Source organism: Zea mays, chromosome 2 (assembly GCF_902167145.1).
Source record: "Zea mays cultivar B73 chromosome 2, Zm-B73-REFERENCE-NAM-5.0, whole genome shotgun sequence".
Lineage (NCBI taxonomy): Eukaryota > Viridiplantae > Streptophyta > Magnoliopsida > Poales > Poaceae > Zea > Zea mays.
Window position 1 is genome coordinate 4,501,864 of NC_050097.1, and position 21,963 is coordinate 4,523,826.

Consider the following 21,963-nt stretch of genomic DNA (forward strand, 5'->3'; position numbering starts at 1 on the left):
CGTCCGACGGCCAAAGCCGTCGGACATAAGGAATAAACCGTCGGAAATAGATTATTTCCGACGGTCAAGCCTTATCTCCGACGGCTTTAAGCCGTCGGAGATAACTCGTCGGAAATAGTGCTATGTCCGACGGCAGCCGTCGGACATAAGTTATCTCCGACGGCTGCCTATGCCCGTCGGAGATAACAAATCCCAACCGTTTTACCGGTCGGGATGTGGGTCCCACTGAATTAAGTCCGACGGCTCCCGCTAGGCCGTCGGAGATAAGCATTGAGTTATGTCCGACGGCTACCATTAAGCCGTCGGACATAACAAATTACAGAATTTACACAAAATTCTGTTTTTTAAAAAATCTGACATTTACAAAACAAAAACAGATTCATGCACATATACAAATTCACATTCACAATCACAAATACACACATTCTAATAAGTATTCACAATCACAAATAGTCTCACATAAATATTAACATTCACAAATTTAACATCAACATATAGGTTCGACGGTTGTTGCAAACTGAAATTGTGTCTCACAAACAAGTGTTGCAAAGTGTTTCATAAAAAAACATCACGACACATCAATCATATCCATCGTCTGGATGGTTCGAGTAGCCACCTCCTCCGGCTGGACTCTGCGTGTTGAAAATGGTGTTCACCCACGAATTTGTTGTGTCGTCCTGACCAGACCCATCTCCAGGTGCGGCAACTGAAGCGGGTGGTGTCTGAAATCCCTATAACACAAGCACATGAAATAGTAACCACTCAGTTGTTCATTTAAACACATAAGACATTTATGAACATGTCACACACGCATATGTGTACATACCATAGGGAATTGTGACGGAGGCGGAGGCGGAGGTGGAGGCGCCAACATTGGCATTGGCAGTGCAAAGTCCGGAGGCGGCATCCCATATGTCGGCATCGGGACGCCCGCTTGTTGGGCTAGTTGCTACAAATTATATACAAGTCATTGTTGAACAAACAAGATACACATCAAGTGTTTTGCAAAATAAGCTACAAAATGTTACTTCAACTTACCGAGAGAAGAGCTTGATTTTGGGCCTGGAGGCTTGCATAATACTCGTCCCTCTTCTTCTGGTACTCGGCTTGTTGTCTCTGGTATTCAGATTGTTGCCTCTGGTACTCCAATTGTTCCCTCAAGACTGATTGATGGTACTCTGCCTGTTGACGCAACACTGCAAGCTCTATCTCATGGGCTGCTGATCGTGAACGGGACGACTGTGAAGACGACGATGTGGATTGTCGTCCACGGCGTCTCAGCTCTCTGGAATCAATCGTAGAATCAAAAATACCCAACCTACAAGAGTGAACCATGCACTTAGTATAGTAACTCATGGCTCAGTTGAATCGCAAGCATATGATGACAATTTTGAAAACCAAATCAAATAATCTCACCGTCCATGGGCTTGTCCTCCTGCGCTAGCATAGGCTGCCTGAGGGTCGATTGGCTGGCTCCTCCAATCGTACTCCTCCCCATGGCGTTGAACCATCTCCTGCCCATACGAAGCCTGGAGGCAAACAATATCAAATATAAGTGCATAACCCCTATGCCCTTGCAAACAATATCAACACACATAATAGAGTAACAATATCAACTCACTAGACGGTCGGTGGCCGTCTGAGTGCATAACACATCAGGATTCTGAGGATCAGAACCCCTATGCCCTTGCATATACACCTCCACATCCGTGGGCGTACGGCCGGATTTGACTTCCTGTACATAAAAGTTATAATGACACATTTCTATGTGATTCAAAGTTACGACAAACTGTGACTTACCATTCGCTTAGCCAAGCACACATGACCATCACCACCGTAGTTGTGGAACGACTCAGTCCCACGGTTTCCCCTGTTCCTTTCGGAAATGGCACGAAAGTCAGGGGAAGCCCACCATCTGCACAATGCCCGATAACCGTCTGATCGGGTGGCCATCCACGGCACCGACACCTACATGAAATTTTTTAAATAAAGCAAGCAAATACATGGCTTTGTGCGATATGAGAGGCAACAACCTGTTTACCTCTAGGTATTGCTCCTCCGTCAAGTAAATTGATGACCACTCGGCCTTTGTATTTGGCATCGGTCGATCATCAGCATTTGCTCTGTACCATGCCTTTATAGCCTGAATTCGTGCATAGTACATTGCATCTGCAACGACATCGTTCGCGTTAAACTCAAACACGTAACGAGCGTTCATATCATATGATCCATCGTCCGGCAACTTGTACCGTTTCTGCAAAAACCATAGTGTTATCATAAAAGCAAACATATATGGAATAACTAAAATAGTATAAACAAGTCATACCCAGAATGCATCCCAAACTAGTGCCTGTGTGTTGCCAAACGTTCTACAGACACCATAGCGATAATGCTCCCAAGTGGTGGCGGGGACAGACTCGCCAGTAGGCAAAGTCACAAGACCAGGCCAGTGCAGACGAACAAGATTACCAAGAACCATGTTCACCTGCCTGTAGTGTCCTGTGCCTGTGAACGAGTCGTCGATCCAAGTCCTGCAAACAGAAATCAATGTAGAAATTAAAACATAACTTTCAATAACATTTAAGCAAAGATATGTCACTCACTTTCCACTAGGCTTTATCACAACCCGAGATTCGGGTGGAAGCTCTGGAGGTGGTCCAACAAAATGCAGCTTCCTCGTTCTCTTAACTCGAGAAGTTCCAGACCCAGCTGCAGAATCTCCACCAGCCCCAGAATCCCCAGCCCCAGAATCCCCACCAGCGTCGTCTCCAGCATCATCTCCCACATTATCTCCACCATCATCTTCAACATCATCTCTTGCATGATCCTCTACCACTGGTTCCTCAATTTCAGCATCCTATGAAACAAATAGCTTACATCAGACAATATTAAGTAACTCAAATAATGTAATTTAACAACTAACTTACATCTTGTGGAGGCAAATGTTCTGCCAGCGCTCTCCGTCTGCTCATGGTAGAACCTGTGCCCTGAAAAACTGAATCCTCACCCCTCGAGCTGCTCCTCGAGCTACTCCTTGACCCAAGCAAACTACGAGCTAAAGACTTCATTTTCTTTGACATCCTATTTTAACAAAAACAAGTTAGTACATAAATCGACAATAAAATAATAAAATATGCAATAAAATCATAAAATATGCAATAAAATCATGATCCATACTCGTCAATCGTAATCGTAATCAAAATCAGGATCTAGTTGCTTTCGTCGATTTAATGGACGCCAAGTAGCTTTCTTCTTTCTCGTCACTCGTTTTCTTTTTGGAGGAACCTCTACATCATTTTGATCGCCTAATAAAGATTCTTCCAACATTTCAGTTTGTACATTAAACGTGCTTGTAAGTTCTTCGTCTTGGAAAATCTCAGCAGCCCCCACTTCCTGCTCGATTTGACTTTCAACATAACCAGCATCACCAGGAGCATATAGTCGTTCACGCGGATTAACTTTGTACACTACCCTCCAATCAACCAAACCGTTTTTCTTAGATGGATATGTCATATAATACACCTGCTCGCATTGGTGGGCAAGGATTATAGTGTCGTGACCTTTTAATCTATCGTTGTGTTTGACTTCCACCATGCCATATTGATTTTCTCGCGTTGTATTTGGAGAAAACCAATCACAATCGAAGCTTTAAGGAGCTCATGCAACGGCTCTTCGGCAGCTTTAAGGAGCTCGAAGAACTTCTGAACCTCAGGTGTAGCTGGATCCTCAAACTCGGTGGGTTGACCGGGGTTCTCCGAATCGACGGTTAGAAACTCATGGCGTACATCGTCAAGCATCTCTTCCATCCTATCGTAGTCCTCCTCTTCATGTGACTGAACTTCCGATACAATACGAGGTGGGTCCTCACCGTGGTGCACCCACACCTCATAGCCTGGCATATAACCGTTCTTGCAAATATGTATCGACATAGTCCTCCTGTCAAGGAAATTAATGTTCCGACACTTGCTACAAGGGCACCTAACATCGGTTCCAGTCTCTGACCGAGCAAAAGCATGGTCGAGAAAAGCATCAGTCTTGGCCACCCACTCACTTGATAGAGCACCTCTTTTCTTCCAACCTTCATACATCCATCGACGATTCTCCTCCATACTAGATACGAGACGTTAACTTAATTAGATAAGTAATGCACGTGCATTCCGTTTTTACGAAGAAATCACGCCCCTACATCTGTAGGAAAGGATAGGTCCTAAACCCACCCAGGAGTGACCGACGAGACCGTGTTTATGACAAGACATGTGGTCGTGCGAAATTTCGGCAGCATAACCCCGTTGTTCTCCAATCGCACGCCTAAAAATGGTGCAATTGGAGAACAGAGAGGTTATGCTGCCGAAACTAAGCAGGAGCACATGCTTTTGTCATAAACACGGACTCTGTCGGTCACCCCGAGGCTGTCCAATAAAGGGACAATTCCGGCCCAACATACCTCACATGCGTCGCTTGTAAGGTGTGTTGGGCCGAAACGGGTGACGCCTAGGTTTCGTTTGTTCACACTACGATACACTATGATTAACTATAATCATCGTGCATTATTAAATAATTAAACTAATAAACCACAATACAATATTACATACGAAATAATATTGTTATAGATGACAAATCATATAAAATGACCTTATTTCCGAGGGCATAATAATTACCCTCGGAAATTAAAAATTTAAATTATCTAAAGTACCACTAAATAAACTAAAACAAGCTACTTTAATTACCTAATCAAATTTTGACCGTCGGACATAACAAACTAAACAATTAAATGCATTAATACATACAATTCTAATCAAATACATTAATACAAGCATACTATTTTAATCACATAAATTAATGCAAGCATACAATTTTAATAAACAAAATTGCTAATTAAGGATACTCACTTAGCTTAGCGGGCGTGGAGAGCCGGCCGGCGACGGGCGCACGTGGCCGTTGGCCGGAGCACGGGGCGGCGGCGACCGACGAACGGGGGCGGCCGTCGGACCTAACCTTATGTCCGACGGTCCTGTAGGAGGCCGTCGGAGGTAAGGGGGCCGTCGGACGTTTCTCCGTTTACTGTAGTGGCTGACTGCCCCTTGGTCTTGGTATCGTATATATAGCCTTATTGGTGGCGCCCGGCCGGCGGCATGCATGGGATGGAATAGCTACGCACGCAACGCGCTGTGCCGTGTCCCTGTTGACCGGCCGGCCAACTCCCAACAGTGTTCAGTACTGCGCGGCCGATAGATTGCATGCGATTCACCGTGTACGCGTACACCGTACAGCGGGGAAGAAGGAAGGGGGCGAAAAAAAATAAAGGAACCAGCAGGCGGTTGGGGGGGAGACGCACGCACGCACGCATGAAGGAACCAGCGGGCAGCCTGCAGCCAGGTACCGGCCGGGCGCGCGGGCAGGGAGGCAGGCAGCAAGCGTGCGTGCGGTAGATTTTTCATCAGCATGCAGAGGCAGGGCCCGGTGCCGGGTCCGGGTCCGGGTCGCCTTTTTCGTAGAGCACAGTGCGGCAGCAGGTGGGCCGCTGTGGCTTAGGCAAGCACTGCCCCCCCCCCCCCCCCCCCCCCCTGCGGCTGCCACCTGAAACCGTTGTTTCGGCGGATCCGGACGACCGCGCGGGCCGCCGGCATGCATATGCATCGGAAGCAGAAGCAGGCGACGTCGCCCTTCGCCCCTGCCTTTTGCAGCGGCACGACACGAGCGAGGGCGCAGCGCGTACCCACCGCCCGCCCGTGCGCCTCTGCGCGCCTGCCCGTGGCCGGCCTACCTGTGGGGGCCAACAGTCGCGGCTCGCTCGAGACGTGCCACGGCGCGCGGGCCGCGCGCCTCGCTTGCGTGCTTTGGATCCGCCCGCTCGTCGTTTCGCCCGCCGTGCCTGCGCCTGCGCCTGCGCCTGCCAGCGCGCACGCACGCGTGTACGTACCTGCCGGCGGCCTGCGGCGATGCCCGCCCCGGCCGGGTGGGGGCTCTGCCTGCGGCCTGCCTTTCATGGCCGCTGGCGCTGGCCGTGTGCGGGTACGGCGTCGCGCACCGGGCCACCACCGCCCACCCAAGCAAAGCGCGCGCGATTCATCGATCGACTGATGGGTGCGGGCGACCTTCGTGGGGGCCACAGGCCTACGTTTACCTGCCTGTACTCCGCCGGGTTGTCGGGCAGCTAGCGCAAGCGCAGGCCGCTGATCGCGAGCCGCGCGCGCCCGCCCTCCTCGCCAGCTTACTACCACCCATCAACGAACAACGATACCCGGCCCGCCGGCCTCCAGGACACGTCAGTCGTCGCCTGGTAGTGGTAGTTGGCAGAGCCAAATTAAATTGTTCTTGGCAGATTCTCTCTCTCGACAATACTTGAGTACGGAGTAGCATACAGAATATTTTAAATATGTTTATTATAAAATATCACTTCCTCCGTTTTTTATTTGACACGTCTTATTTTAAAAAATATACTAGCAGACGACAAATATATAAGAATAGAGTTGGTCTGTATTACGTATGTCTCACTATCGATACTTGTTATTAGGCATCACAATACTAGTACACTTTTACATATTTGATAACTTTTGGATTCTTTGACGAGATTAACATTCTTCTTTTTAGGGACAAATGGTCTTGAAAGTTCCCCCTTGAGCTATGAAAGGGTTGAGCAACTTTTTCCTACACACGAGCACACGAGTTGTAACACGCCTCAAACCAATACAACGATCAACACTACACTGGACTAAGGTGAAAGTCTGAACCAGTATAACCCCGTTTCTCGGTTCCTTATTCGGATCTCCCCGTGATCCACCATTCGGAGTGAGTCCGCTCTTGCATCCCCACCGAACACAAATCTATTGTCTCCCGGTTTCCAAGACCACGAAAGAATGTGTGGTGCATAAAAAATCAAGGAGAAATAGAGAGAAAAAGAGTAAGCGACATTAAGAAAAAATGTCTAGGGGGATAACAGAAAAGTGTATTATGAGGTGAGATGGTGAAGTATTTTGGAGACGAAATCTGAATCTTATAAGGTCAATCCCACTGAGAGTTTTATATGTGTTTCATCTGTTTTTAATAGGCTACTACATATGTGTTTTTTTTCTGATATATGGCAACATTTTTTAAGAAAAGAGAGTAGAATTGAGTTTCTTATCATGGTTACCAACTTTTCATAAGTCATAAAATTAAATATTTACAAAAACAATAGAATGAAACTATGCATCGATGACCATGTTTTATTTCATTCTACGATGATGTGAAACTCTCTACTAAGAAGAATAACGTAAGCTAGGCAAAGTATTTCGAAAAGGAGGGATTATGTCAACCATAATTCATAACATAAAATAACATAGCATGCATCATACTTTCATAGTTATGTCTAAACTAGGGTATAAACAATAGCATACATCATTCTTTCATAGCTTTTTTCCAAATTTATAACAGGCACCAGTAGAAATAAAAATAATGATCGGTAGACATATATTTACACTTGTTCTCTTATCCAGGCATCGGTACAAATAATTTCGATCATTTTTTAATATGTTCCTGATAATATTTACTGACCTTTCATGCTATGGTTTAAAAAATGTCAGTACGAATCGGGAAGATAGTGTCAGCTTTTCAGAACATGGGGCCGATCGAATTGAATCATTGAATTGAAAATTAAGAAGGTTGTCAAAAAAAACTCATAAACGTAAAGAAGACCAATATATTAGTGCCCAAATGGTACGTATACGTTCCGGTTAATCTTTTACGTAGATTCTAGTAGTAGGAGAGGTAAAAAAAAGTGTGTGGCAACTGTTTTGAGCGTCCAGGATTTCCCGTTAGCATGTAACCATCTGCACGGCGCGCGAGTACAAGTCCTCGCAGCAATGTTCCTGTGCTGCTGCGTGATTGCGTCCAGTTCCAGTCCAAGATCTCGTAGGCGGTGCAGTGCAGCCGTCGAGACCGCCGGCCGCCGTCCTTCTTATGGCGACGCGCGAAGAGAGGGGAGCAGCAGGAGGAGTCGCCGGCTTTACCAGGCAGGCAGACCGGCTTTTTTTGAATCCCAGACCGGCTTTTTTTGCGGGAGTACGTACATGCTGCACGCATGCATGTGTGTCTCGGCCCGGCCGCGCAACTCGACACACGTCACTTTGCTTTGGGGCAAGCACTGTAGCACACGTCACCGGGCTCGGGCATTGTGGAATTAGGGGCCCTGTGGTCCATGGACTCCGCCCAGGATCTTCTGCGCCACTCTCTCCTCCATCCACCGCCGCCGCCCACACAGCACTCCCACCAGCCGCGGTTAATGACAGTCGTCCCCTTTATCATCATAAGTTTTATATCTAGGACATGTTTTTCAGCAAGAATAGAGCGAGCTAGCTACTGTTTAAGTACCTCTCCTATATAAAAGCTGTTGCTAGCGCTCACTATCATTAAACTTTAGATGTCACTATAACTTGGGATATGAAGGACTTGTTCAAAAAGGGACATAACCGACAGTTTCTTCTTCTTCTAAAAACTCTTTAATTCTCTTAACATGCAATGTAAGTAGTAAGCATCTTCGTCGGTCACATAATGTGTCAGTCATACTTCGATCCACTTAGTGATTGCTTGATGTGCACCGGGAGGAGGTGTTTGGTTTCTAGGGACTAATTTTTAGTCCATACATTTTATTCCATTTTAGTTCTAAAATTGCCAAATATAAAAACTAAAACTCTATTTTAGTTTCTATATTTGGTAATTTATACGCTAAAATGGAATAAAATGATGGGACTAAACATTAGTTCTTAGAAACCAAACACTCCCTAAATGTGCGTACATTTTTTCCTCAAAAGATACAGCAAGCGAGCTAAGTACTATATAGGAGCTGCTCACCATCTAACCTTAAATGTCACCATGACTTTGAATTGTAGGACCTTTTGAAAGTCGCCTAGAGGGGGGTGAATAGGGCGAAACTAAAATTCACAAAATTAATCACAACTACAAGTCGGGTTAGCGTTAGAAATAGAAACGAGTCCGAGAGAGAGGGCGTAAAACAAATCGTAAGCGAATAAAGAGTGTGACACGCAGATTTGTTTTTACCAAGGTTCGGTTCTTGCAAACCTACTCCTCGTTGAGGTGGTCACAAAGACCGGGTCTCTTTCAACCCTTTCCCTCTCTCAAACGGCCCCTCGGACCGAGTGAGCTTTTCTTCTCAATCACTTGGAACACAAAGTTCCCACAAGGATCACCACACGATTGGTGTCTCTTGCCTCAATTACAAGTGAGTTTGATCTCAAGAAAGAACGAGAAAGAAAGCAATCCAAGCGCAAGAGCTCAAAAGAACACAACAAATCACTCTCACTTGACACTAAAGCTTTTGTGGAATTGGGAGAGGATTTGATCACTTGGGTGTGTCTTGTATTGAATGCCTAGCTCTTGTAAATGGTTGGAAGGTGAGAAACTTGGATGTCTTGAATGTGGGGTGGTTGGGGGTATTTATAACCCCAACCACCAAACTAGCCGTTTGGTGGAGGCTGCTGTCGCATGGCGCACCGGACAGTCCGGTGCGCCACCGGACACTGTCCGGTGCGCCAGCCACGTCACCAGGCCGTTGGGTTCCGACCGTTGGAGCTCTGCTGTGTGGGCCCGCCTGGCTGTCCGGTGGTGCACCGGACAAGTCCTGTAGACTGTCCGGTGTGCCACCCGCGCGTGCTCTGCTCCTCTGCGCGCGCTGGCGCGCATTTAATGCGCTGCAGACGACCGTTGGCGCGAAGTAGTCGTTGCTCCGCTGGCTCACCGGACAGTCCGGTGTGCACCGGACATGTCCGGTGAATTATAGCGGAGCGGAAATCCGAAGCTGGCGAGTTCAGAGTCGCTCTCTTCTGGAGCACCGGACACTGTCTGGTGTGCACCGGACATGTCCGGTGAATTATAGCGAAGCGCCTCTGAAAATTCCCGAAGGTGCGAAGTTTGGCTTGTAGTCCCCTGGTGCACCGGACACTGTCCGGTGGCACACCGGACAGTCCGGTGCGCCAGACCAGGGATGCCTTCGGTTATCCCTTGCTCTTTTTGTTGAACCCATTTCTTGGTCTTTTTATTGGCTAAGTGTGAACCTTGGCACCTGTATAACTGAAAGGGAAATGTGCCTTTGGGCCATTTCTAAGTATTTTGGTGATTAAGTGCCAACACAAAGTGCTTAAATGTGAATTTATGCCCATGGATGAACAAGTTGCAAATCAAAAGTAAAGGTATGTTTCTAAGCCTCAATACATTGGTTTTGTGTACTAATATACTTGTCTAAGTGCTAGAAACAGAAAGAAGAGAAGAGTTGGCTGTGTACAGCCAAATGGCTGTTTCGGTCTGGGGCACCGGACTATCCGGTGGTGCACCGGACAGTGTCCGGTGCGCCAGGCTGCCTCGGGCGAAGAGGCCGCCCTCGGGAATTTGCCGACGGCGTACGGCTAAAATTCACCGGACTGTCCGGTGTGCACCGGACTGTCCGGTGAGCCAACGGTCGGCCGCGGAATCTGCGCGCGACACGTGGCCTGGCCAACGGTCGGAAGGGGGCACCGGACTGTCCGGTGTGCACCGGACATGTCCGGTGCGCCAACGGCTCCCAGATGCGCAACGGTCGGCTGCGCTGTTTAAGGAAGGAAATCGGGCACCGGACAGTGTCCGGTGTGCACCGGACTGTCCGGTGCGACCGACGACAGAAGGCAAGGATGGCCTTCCAGATTTGTTCTCAACGGCTCCTAGCTGCCTTGGGGCTATAAAAGGGACCCCTAGGCGCATGGAGGAGCACACCAAGCATTCCTACAACATTCCTAAGCACCAAGACATCGATCTCGCGCATTCGTTTCATTGTGATAGCATATAGAGCTCTTGTGGAGTTGTGAACTCTTTGAGTTGTGTTGCGAGCTCTTGTTGCTACTTGTGTGCGTGTTGTTGCTCTGATCTTTTGAAGTCTTGTGTGCGTTGCTCATTCCCCCCTTGCTCTGTGTTTCTTTGTGAACTTCAATTGTAAGGGCGAGAGGCTCCAAGTTGTGGAGATTCCTCGCAAACGGGATTGAGAAAAAGCAAGCAAAACACCGTGGTATTCAAGTGGGTCTTTGGACCGCTTGAGAGGGGTTGATTGCAACCCTCGTCCGTTGGGACGCCACAACGTGGAGTAGGCAAGCGTTGGTCTTGGCCGAACCACGGGATAATCCACTGTGTCATCTCTGTGATTGATCTCTTGTGGTATTGTGTTGTTGAGACTCCTTTATAGCCACTTGGCAATTATTGTACTAACACTTAACAAGTTTTTGTGGCTATAAGTTTAAGTTTTACAGGATCACCTATTCACCCCCCCCCTCTAGGTGCTCTCAATTGGTATCGGAGCCGTTCTCTTCAAGAAAGGGACTAACCGCCCGAAGAGATGGATCCTAAGGGGAAGGGAATCGTGATCAACGATAAGGAGAAGGAGTCCTTCGTCAACGAGCCCAAAGATGACAAGCCGACCGACTCCGGCTCGGGCCATAGACGGAAGGAAGGGAAGAAGAAGAAGACAAGGCGCATCAAGGAGATCGTCTACTACGACGACAGCGACGAATCTTCCTCTTCCCAAAAGGACAACGACGACAACGACTATGACAAACAAAAGACGGTTAACTCAAACTTTTCTTTTGATTATTCGCGCATTCCACATAGCTCAAATGCTCATTTGCTCCCCATTCCACTTGGCAAGCCTCCTCACTTTGATGGAGAGGACTACGGGTTTTGGAGTCACAAAATGCGTACTCACCTATTTTCTCTCCATCCAAGCATTTGGGAGATTGTGGAAAGTGGAATGAAATTTGATAGCTCGGATAGCCCTTCGTTTATTAATGAACAGATCCATAAAAATGCACAAGCTACTACTGTGTTGCTAGCCTCTTTGTGCAGGGACGAGTATCACAAGGTGAGCGGCTTGGACAATGCCAAGCAGATTTGGGACACCCTCAAGATCTCTCATGAGGGGAATGATGTCACCTTACTCACCAAGATGGAGTTGGTGGAGGGCGAGCTCGGACGATTCGCGATGATAAGGGGCGAGGAGCCGACACAAACATACAACCGGCTCAAGATCCTTATCAACAAAATAAGGAGCTACGGAAGCACGCGATGGACGGATCACGACGTCGTCCGCCTAATGCTAAGGTCATTTACCGTTCTTGATCCTCACTTGGTGAACAATATTCGTGAAAATCCTAGGTACATCAAGATGTCGCCCGAAGAAATTCTTGGAAAATTTGTAAGCGGGCGAATGATGATCAAGGAGGCGAGATACGTGGACGACGCGTTGAATGGCCCAATCCATGAGCCTCAACCCATTGCTCTAAAGGCAACAAGGAGCAAGGAGGCGCTACCCAGCAAGGTGGCGCAAATTGAGGCGGCCGGTCTTAATGATGAAGAGATGGCCCTCATCATCAAAAGATTCAAGACGGCACTAAAGGGTCGCAAGGGACAGCCAAGCAAGACTAAGACCAAGGGAAAGCGATCATGCTTCAAATGCGGTAAGCTTGGTCATTTTATTGCTAACTGTCCCGACAATGATAGTGACCAGGAACACGGGAGCAAGAGGGAAAAGAAGAAGCATTACAAGAAGGCCAAGGGCGAGGCACATATCGGAAAGGAGTGGGATTCGGATTGCTCCTCCTCCGACTCCGACAATGAAGGACTCGCCGTCACTGCCTTCAACAAGTCATCCCTCTTCCCCAACGAGCGTCACACATGCCTTATGGCAAGGGAGAAAAAGGTATGTAATCAAAACAATGTCACTTATGATTCTTCCAGTGATGATGAGTCTAGTGATGATGAAATAGATTACTCTAGTTTGTTCAAGGGATTGGATAGAACTAAAGTAGATAAAATTAATGAATTGATTGATGCCTTGAATGAAAAAGATAGACTCTTAGAAAAACAAGAGGACCTTTTGTATGAAGAGCATGACAAATTTGTAGAGGCACAAAAATCTTATGCTTTAGAAGTTAAAAGAAATGAAGTGCTTTCTAGTGAACTATCTTCTTGTCATGAAACCATTGCTACTTTAAAGAGTGTTAATGATGACTTAAATGCTAAACTAGAAGTAGCTAGTAAATCTAATTCTTGTATAGAACATGTTGAGATCTGCACTAGGTGTAAAGATTTCAATGTTGATGCTTGTAGTGATCATTTAGTCTCAATTTCTAAATTAACTGAGGAATTGGCTAGTCTTAATGCCCAACTTAAGACTAGCAAGAATGAATTTGATAAACTAAAATTTGCAAGGGATGCCTACACGATCGGTAGACACCCCTCAATTAAGGATGGACTTGGCTTCAAGAGGGAAGCCAAGAACTTAACAAGCCATAAGGCTCCCATTCTTGCTAAGGAGAAAGGGAAGGCCCCTATGGCTACTAGTGCTAAAAAGAACCATGCCTTTTTGTATCATGATAGGAGACAAACTAGAAATGCTTATAGGAGTTATAATGCGTACGATGATTTTTCTCATGCTATGTTTGCTTCTAGTTCTTCATATGTGCATGATAGAAATGTTGGTAGAAGGGATGTTGTTCATAATATGCCTAGGAGAAATGTTGTTAATATTCCTAGGAAAGTTAATGAGCCTTCTACAATATATCATGCTTTGAATGCTTCCTTTGCAATTTGTAGAAAGGATAGAAAGGTAATTGCTAGGAAGTTAGGGGCAAAATGCAAGGGTGATAAAACTTGCATTTGGGTCCCTAAGGAAATTGTGACTAATCTTATAGGACCCAACAAGAGTTGGGTACCTAAGTCCCAAGCCTAAATTTGCCTTGCAGGTTTATGCATCCGGGGGTTCAAGCTGGATTATTGATAGCGGATGCACAAACCATATGACGGGGGAGAAGAAGATGTTCACCTCCTACGTCAAGAATAAGGATTCCCAAGATTCAATTATATTCGGTGATGGGAATCAAGGCAAGGTAAAAGGGTTAGGCAAAATTGCAATTTCTAATGAGCACTCTATCTCTAATGTGTTTTTAGTAGAGTCTCTTGGATATAATTTGCTATCTGTTAGTCAATTATGCAACATGGGGTATAACTGTCTATTTACAAATGTAGATGTGTCTGTCTTTAGAAGAAGTGATGGTTCACTAGCTTTTAAGGGTGTATTAGACGACAAACTTTATTTATTTGATTTTGCAAAAGAAGAAGCCGGTCTAGATGCATGCTTAATAGCTAAGACTAGCATGGGCTGGCTGTGGCATCGCCGCTTAGCACATGTGGGGATGAAGAACCTTCACAAGCTTCTAAAGGGAGAACATGTGATAGGTTTGACTAACGTGCAATTCGAAAAAGATAGACCTTGTGCAGCTTGTCAAGCAGGTAAACAAGTGGGAGGAGCGCATCACAGCAAGAATGTGATGACCACTTCAAGACCCCTGGAGCTGCTGCATATGGACCTCTTCGGACCCGTCGCCTATCTGAGCATAGGAGGGAGTAAGTATGGTCTAGTTATTGTTGATGACTTTTCCCGCTTCACTTGGGTGTTCTTTTTGCAGGATAAGTCTGAAACCCAAGGGATCCTCAAGCGCTTCCTCAGGAGAGCTCAAAATGAGTTTGAGCTCAAGGTGAAGAAGATAAGGAGCGACAACGGGTCCGAGTTCAAGAACCTTCAAGTGGAGGAGTTCCTTGAAGAAGAAGGGATCAAGCACGAGTTCTCCGCTCCCTACACACCACAACAAAATGGTGTGGTAGAGAGGAAGAACAGGACGCTCATCGACATGGCGAGGACGATGCTAGGAGAGTTCAAGACCCCCGAGTGCTTTTGGACGGAAGCCGTGAATACGGCTTGCCACGCCATCAACAGGGTCTACCTTCATCGCCTCCTCAAAAAGACGTCGTATGAGCTACTAACCGGTAACAAACCCAATGTATCTTACTTTCGTGTATTTGGGAGCAAGTGCTACATTCTAGTGAAGAAGGGTAGAAATTCTAAATTTGCTCCCAAAGCTGTAGAAGGGTTTTTGTTAGGTTATGACTAAAATACAAAGGCGTATAGAGTCTTCAACAAATCATCGGGTTTGGTTGAAGTCTCTAGCGACGTTGTATTTGATGAGACTAATGGCTCTCCAAGAGAGCAAGTTTTTGATTGTGATGATGTAGATGAAGAAGATGTTCCAACGGCCGCTATACGAACCATGGCGATTGGAGAAGTGCGGCCACAGGAACAAGATGAACGAGATCAACCTTCTTCCTCAACTATGGTGCATCCCCCAACTCAAGACGATGAACAGGTTCATCAACAGGAGGCGTGTGATCAAGGGGAAGCACAAGATGATCATGTGATGGAGGAAGAAGCGCAACCGGCACCTCCAACCCAAGTTCGAGCGATGATTCAAAGGGATCATCCCGTCGACCAAATTCTGGGTGACATTAGCAAGGGAGTAACTACTCGATCTCGATTAGTTAATTTTTGTGAACATTACTCCTTTGTCTCTTCTATTGAGCCTTTCAGGGTAGAAGAGGCCTTGCTAGATCCGGACTGGGTGTTGGCCATGCAAGAGGAGCTCAACAACTTCAAAAGAAATGAAGTTTGGACGCTGGTGCCTCGTCCTAAGCAAAATGTCGTGGGAACCAAGTGGGTGTTCCGCAACAAACAAGACGAGCACGGAGTGGTGACGAGGAACAAGGCTCGACTTGTGGCAAAAGGTTATGCCCAAGTCGCAGGTTTGGATTTCGAGGAGACTTTTGCTCCTGTGGCTAGGCTAGAATCAATTCGTATCTTGCTAGCATATGCCGCTCATCATTCTTTCAGGTTGTACCAAATGGATGTGAAGAGCGCTTTCCTCAACGGGCCAATCAAGGAGGAGGTGTACGTAGAGCAACCCCCTGGCTTCGAGGATGAACGGTACCCCGACCACGTGTGTAAGCCCTCTAAGGCGCTCTATGGACTTAAGCAAGCCCCAAGAGCATGGTATGAATGCCTTAGAGACTTTCTAATTGTTAATGCTTTCAAGGTTGGGAAAGCCGATCCAACTCTTTTTACAAAGACATGTGATGGTGATTTGTTTGTATGCCAAATTTATGTCGATGACATAATATTTGGTTCTACTAACCAAAAGTCTTGTGAAGAGTTTAGCAGGGTGATGACGCAGAAATTCGAGATGTCGATGATGGGCGAGTTGAACTACTTCCTTGGGTTCCAAGTGAAGCAACTCAAGGACGGCACCTTCATCTCCCAAACGAAGTACACGCAAGATCTGCTAAAGCGGTTTGGGATGAAGGACGCCAAGTCCGCAAAGACTCCGATGGGAACCGACGGACACACCGACCTCAACAAAGGAGGTAAGTCCGTTGATCAAAAAGCATACCGGTCCATGATAGGTTCTTTGCTTTATTTATGTGCTAGTAGACCGGATATTATGCTTAGCGTATGCATGTGTGCTAGATTTCAATCCGGTCCTAAGGAGTGTCACTTAGTGGCGGTGAAGCGAATTCTGAGATATTTAGTTGCTACGCCTTGCTTTGGGCTCTGGTATCCAAAGGGGTCTACCTTTGACTTGGTTGGATACTCAGATTCCGACTATGCTGGATGTAAGGTCGATAGGAAGAGTACATCGGGGACGTGCCAATTCTTAGGAAGGTCCCTGGTGTCGTGGAACTCTAAGAAACAAACTTCCGTTGCCCTATCCACCGCTGAGGCCGAGTATGTTGCCGCAGGACAGTGTTGCGCGCAACTACTTTGGATGAGGCAAACCCTCCGGGACTTTGGCTACAATCTGAGCAAAGTCCCACTCCTATGTGAATGTGACAATGAGAGTGCTATCCGCATGGCGGAAAATCCTGTTGAACACAGCCGCACAAAGCACATTGACATCCGGCATCACTTTTTGAGAGACCACCAGCAAAAGGGAGATATCGAAGTGTTTTATGTTAGCACCGAGAACCAGCTAGCCGATATCTTTACCAAGCCTCTAGATGAGAAGACCTTTTGCAGGCTGCGTAGTGAGCTAAATGTCTTAGATTCGCGGAACTTGGATTGAATTGTAGCATACATGTGTTTATGCCTTTGATCATGTTCATTCTGCATTTTGTTGCTTATTGTGGTGCTCAAGTTGTACAAACACTCCCTGGACCTCACAAGTCCGTTGCAAAGTGATGCACATGTTTAGGGGGAGATGTGTTACAACTTGACCCTTTGAGACTAACCATACGCTTGAGTTTGCTTGATTTAGTCTCGAAGGAAAATTTGAAAGGGAAAAGGTGGACTTGGACCATGAAAGACTTCCACTGCACTCCGATGAGAGGGTAACTTATTCCAAGTTCATCTCATGAACTCTCATTGCCATTTGCTCTTAATTGAAGATTTTTGTGAGGCAATGGGGTTAAAGGGCCAAGATTGATCCCGTTTTGGTGCTTGATGCCAAAGGGGGAGAAAATAAAGGCCAAAGCAATAAATGGATCAGCTACCACTTGAGAGACTTTGAAAATAGTAGAATAGAGCTTTTGGTTTGTTCAAAACTCTTGTATTGTCTCTTTTATCAAAAGTTGGTTTCTTGTGGGGGGAAATGTTGATTATGGGAAAAAGGGGGAGTTTTTGAAATCTTTGATCAATCTCTTTTGGAATGACTCTCTTTATGCTTCAACATGTGTGTTTGACTCAGAGATAGAGATTTGAGTTTGATTTGCAAAAAACAAACCAAGTGGTGGCAAAGGATGATCCATATATGCCAAAATTGAATAAAACTCAAATTTATTTTATTTGAAGTGATTTTGCACTTGTTCTAGTTGCTTTATGTTGTGTTGGCATAAATCACCAAAAAGGGGGAGATTGAAAGGGAAATGTGCCTTTGGGCCATTTCTAAGTATTTTGGTGATTAAGTGCCAACACAAAGTGCTTAAATGTGAATTTATGCCCATGGATGAACAAGTTGCAAATCAAAAGTAAAGGTATGTTTCTAAGCCTCAATACATTGGTTTTGTGTACTAATATACTTGTCTAAGTGCTAGAAACAGAAAGAAGAGAAGAGTTGGCTGTGTACAGCCAAATGGCTGTTTCGGTTTGGGGCACCGGACTGTCCGGTGGTGCACCGGACAGTGTCCGGTGCGCCAGGCTGCCTCGGGCGAAGAGGCCGCCCTCGGGAATTTGCCGACGGCGTACGGCTAAAATTCACCGGACTGTCCGGTGTGCACCGGACTGTCCGGTGAGCCAACGGTCGGCCGCGGAATCTGCGCGCGACATGTGGCCTGGCCAACGGTCGGAAGGGGGCACCGGACTGTCCGGTGTGCACCGGACATGTCCGGTGCGCCAACGGCTCCCAGATGCGCAACGGTCGGCTGCGCTGTTTAAGGAAGGAAATCGGGCACCGGACAGTGTCCGGTGTGCACCGGACTGTCCGGTGCGCCCGACGACAGAAGGCAAGGATGGCCTTCCAGATTTGTTCTCAACGGCTCCTAGCTGCCTTGGGGCTATAAAAGGGACCCCTAGGCGCATGGAGGAGCACACCAAGCATTCCTACAACATTCCTAAGCACCAAGACATCGATCTCGCGCATTCGTTTCATTGTGATAGCATATAGAGCTCTTGTGGAGTTGTGAACTCTTTGAGTTGTGTTGCGAGCTCTTGTTGCTACTTGTGTGCGTGTTGTTGCTCTGATCTTTTGAAGTCTTGTGTGCGTTGCTCATTCCCCCCTTGCTCTGTGTTTCTTTGTGAACTTCAATTGTAAGGGCGAGAGGCTCCAAGTTGTGGAGATTCCTCGCAAACGGGATTGAGAAAAAGCAAGCAAAACACCGTGGTATTCAAGTGGGTCTTTGGACCGCTTGAGAGGGGTTGATTGCAACCCTCGTCCGTTGGGACGCCACAACGTGGAGTAGGCAAGCGTTGGTCTTGGCCGAACCACGGGATAATCCACTGTGTCATCTCTGTGATTGATCTCTTGTGGTATTGTGTTGTTGAGACTCCTTTATAGCCACTTGGCAATTATTGTGCTAACACTTAACAAGTTTTTGTGGCTATAAGTTTAAGTTTTACAGGATCACCTATTCACCCCCCCCTCTAGGTGCTCTCAATAACTTATACACTAGAGCAAACTAGTTAGTCCAATTATTTGTGTTGGACAATTCAACCACCAAAATCAATTAGGAAAATAGGTGTAAGCCTAATTCCCTTTCAATCTCCCCCTTTTTGGTGATTGATGCCAACACAAACCAAAGCAAGTAGAGAAGTGCATAATTGAACTAGTTTGCAAAATGTACGTGCAAAGGTTACTTGGAATTGAGCCAATATAAATACTTATGATATGCATGGATTGTTTCTTTAATTTCAACATTTTGGACCATGATTGCACCACATGTTTTGTTTTTGCAAATTCTTTTGTAAATCCTTTTCAAAGTTCTTTTGCAAATAGTCAAAGGTAAATGAATAAGACTTTGCGAAGCATTTTCAAGATTTGAAATTTTCTCCCCCTGTTTTAAATGCTTTTTCTTTGACTTAAACAAAACTCCCCCTTGATAAATTCCTATTTTCCTTTCAATCTCCCCCCTTTTGAACACAATGGTATACCAATTTAAAAAATCATACCAATTGAAAAACTCTTTTTAAAATTAGGTGGTGGTGCGGTCCTTTTACTTTGGGCTAATACTTTCTCCCCCTTTGGCATGAATCGCCAAAAACGGATACTTTGAGTGAAATATAAGCCCTTACCTAACTACTTTCTCCCCTTTGGCAAATAAAACATGAGTGAAGATTATACCAAAGCTGGAGAGATGCTCGGAGCGATGGCGAAGGATGAGTTACGGAGTGGAAGCCTTTGTCTTCGCCGAAGACTCCAATTCCCTTTCAATACACCTATGACTTGGTTTGAAATTCACTTGAAACCACATTAGTCATAGCATAGGAAAGAGACATGATCAAAGGTATACTTATGAGTTGTGTATGCAAGACATCAAAAGAAATTCCTAGAATCAAGGATATTTAGCTCATGCCTAAGTTTGTTAAAAGTTTGTTCATCAAGTGGATTGGTAAAGATATCGGCTAATTGATCTTTAGTATTAATGTATGCAATCTCGATATCTCCCTTTTGTTGGTGATCCCTTAAGAAGTGATACCGAATGGCTATGTGTTTAGTGCGGCTATGCTTAACGGGATTATCCGCCATGCGGATTGCACTCTCATTATCACATAGAAGAGGAACTTTGGTTAATTTGTAACCGTAGTCCCTAAGGGTTTGCCTCATCCAAAGTAGTTGCGCGCAACAATGGCCTGCGGCAATATACTCGGCTTCGGCGGTAGAGAGAGCTACGAAATTTTGCTTCTTTGAAGCCCAAGACACTAAGGATCTTCCCAAGAACTGGCAAGTCCCCGATGTGCTCTTTCTATTAATTTTACACCCCGCCCAATCGGCATCCGAATAACCAATTAAATCAAAAGTGGATCCCCTAGGATACCAAAGCCCAAACTTAGGAGTATAAACTAAATATCTCAAGATTCGTTTTACGGCCGTAAGGTGAGCTTCCTTAGGGTCGGCTTGGAATCTTGCACACATGCATACAGAAAGCATAATATCCGGTCGAGATGCACATAAATAGAGTAAAGAACCTATCATCGACCGGTATACCTTTTGATCGACGGATTTACCTTCCGTGTCGAGGTCGAGATGCCCATTCGTTCCCATGGGTGTCTTGATGGGCTTGGCATCCTTCATCCCAAACTTGTTTAGAATATCTTGAGTATACTTCGTTTGGCTAATGAAGGTGCCCTCTTGGAGTTGCTTCACTTGAAATCCTAATAAATACTTCAACTCCCCCATCATAGACATCTCGAATTTTTGTGTCATGATCCTACTAAACTCTTCACATGTAGATTCGTTAGTAGACCCAAATATAATATCATCAACATAAATTTGGCATACAAACAAATCATTTTCAAGTGTTTTGGTAAAGAGTGTAGGATCGGCCTTTCCGACTTTGAATCCATTAGTGATAAGGAAATCTCTAAGGCATTCATACCATGCTCTTGGGGCTTGCTTGAGCCCATAAAGCGCCTTAGAGGGTTTATAAACATGATTAGGGTACTCACTATCTTCAAATCCGGGAGGTTGCTCAACATATACCTCTTCCTTGATTGGTCCATTGAGGAAGGCACTCTTCACGTCCATTTGATAAAGCTTGAAGCCATGGTAAGTAGCATAGGCCAATAGTATACGAATTGACTCAAGCCTAGCTACGGGTGCATAGGTTTCACCGAAATCCAAACCTTCGACTTGGGAGTATCCCTTGGCCACAAGTCGAGCTTTGTTCCTTGTCACCACACCATGCTCGTCTTGCTTGTTGCGGAAGACCCACTTGGTTCCTATAACATTTTGATTAGGACGTGGAACCAAATGCCATACCTCATTCCTCGTGCAGTTGTTGAGCTCCTCTTGCATCGTCACCACCCAATCCGAATCTTGAAGTGCTTCCTCTACCTTGTGTGGCTCAATAGAGGAAACGAAAGAGTAATGCTCACAAAAATGTGCAACACGAGATCTAGTGGTTACCCCCTTATGAATGTCGCCGAGGATGGTGTCAACGGGGTGATCTCGTTGGATTGCTTGGTGGACTCTTGGGTGTGGCGGCCTTGGTTCATCATCCTCCTTGTCTTGATCATTTGCATCTCCCCCTTGATCATTGCCGTCATCTTGAGGTGGCTCATTTGCTTGATCTTCTCCTTCATCAACTTGAGCCTCATCCTCATTTTGAGTTGGTGGAAATGCTTGCATGGAGGAGGATGGTTGATCTTGTGCATTTGGAGGCTCTTCGGATTCCTTAGGACACACATCCCCAATGGACATGTTCCTTAGCGCGATGCACAGAGCCTCTTCATCACCTATCTCATCAAGATCAACTTGCTCTACTTGAGAGCCGTTAGTCTCATCAAACACAACGTCGCAAGAAACTTCAACTTGTCCAGAGGACTTGTTAAAGACTCTATATGCCCTTGTGTTTGAATCATATCATAGTAAAAAGCCTTCTACAGTCTTAGGAGCAAATTTAGATTTTCTT

The 21,963-nt window shown here is 46.0% G+C and overlaps 1 protein-coding gene across 1 annotated transcript; it reads right to left on the reverse strand.

The window, feature by feature from the left end:
* Positions 1-413: 413 nt before the first annotated feature.
* On the reverse strand, positions 414-943 carry LOC118476273 (LOB domain-containing protein 13-like). The gene is made up of 2 exons (XM_035965146.1): positions 827-943; positions 414-731 (listed from the first exon to the last, which is right to left on the reverse strand). The coding sequence occupies exons 1-2, from the start codon at positions 920-922 to the stop codon at positions 579-581; spliced, it is 249 nt and encodes an 82-aa protein (XP_035821039.1). The 5' UTR covers positions 923-943; the 3' UTR covers positions 414-578.
* Positions 944-21,963: the final 21,020 nt, after the last annotated feature.

Excerpts from the sequence above, each read along its gene's own strand:
- LOC118476273 (XM_035965146.1), bottom strand. The coding sequence starts at position 922 with ATGCCGACATATGGGATGCCGCCTCCGGACTTTGCACTGCCAATGCCA. Across the intron at positions 732-826 it reads CTCCGTCACAATTCCCTATG|GGATTTCAGACACCACCCGC; the intron begins GTATGTACACAT and ends CTTGTGTTATAG.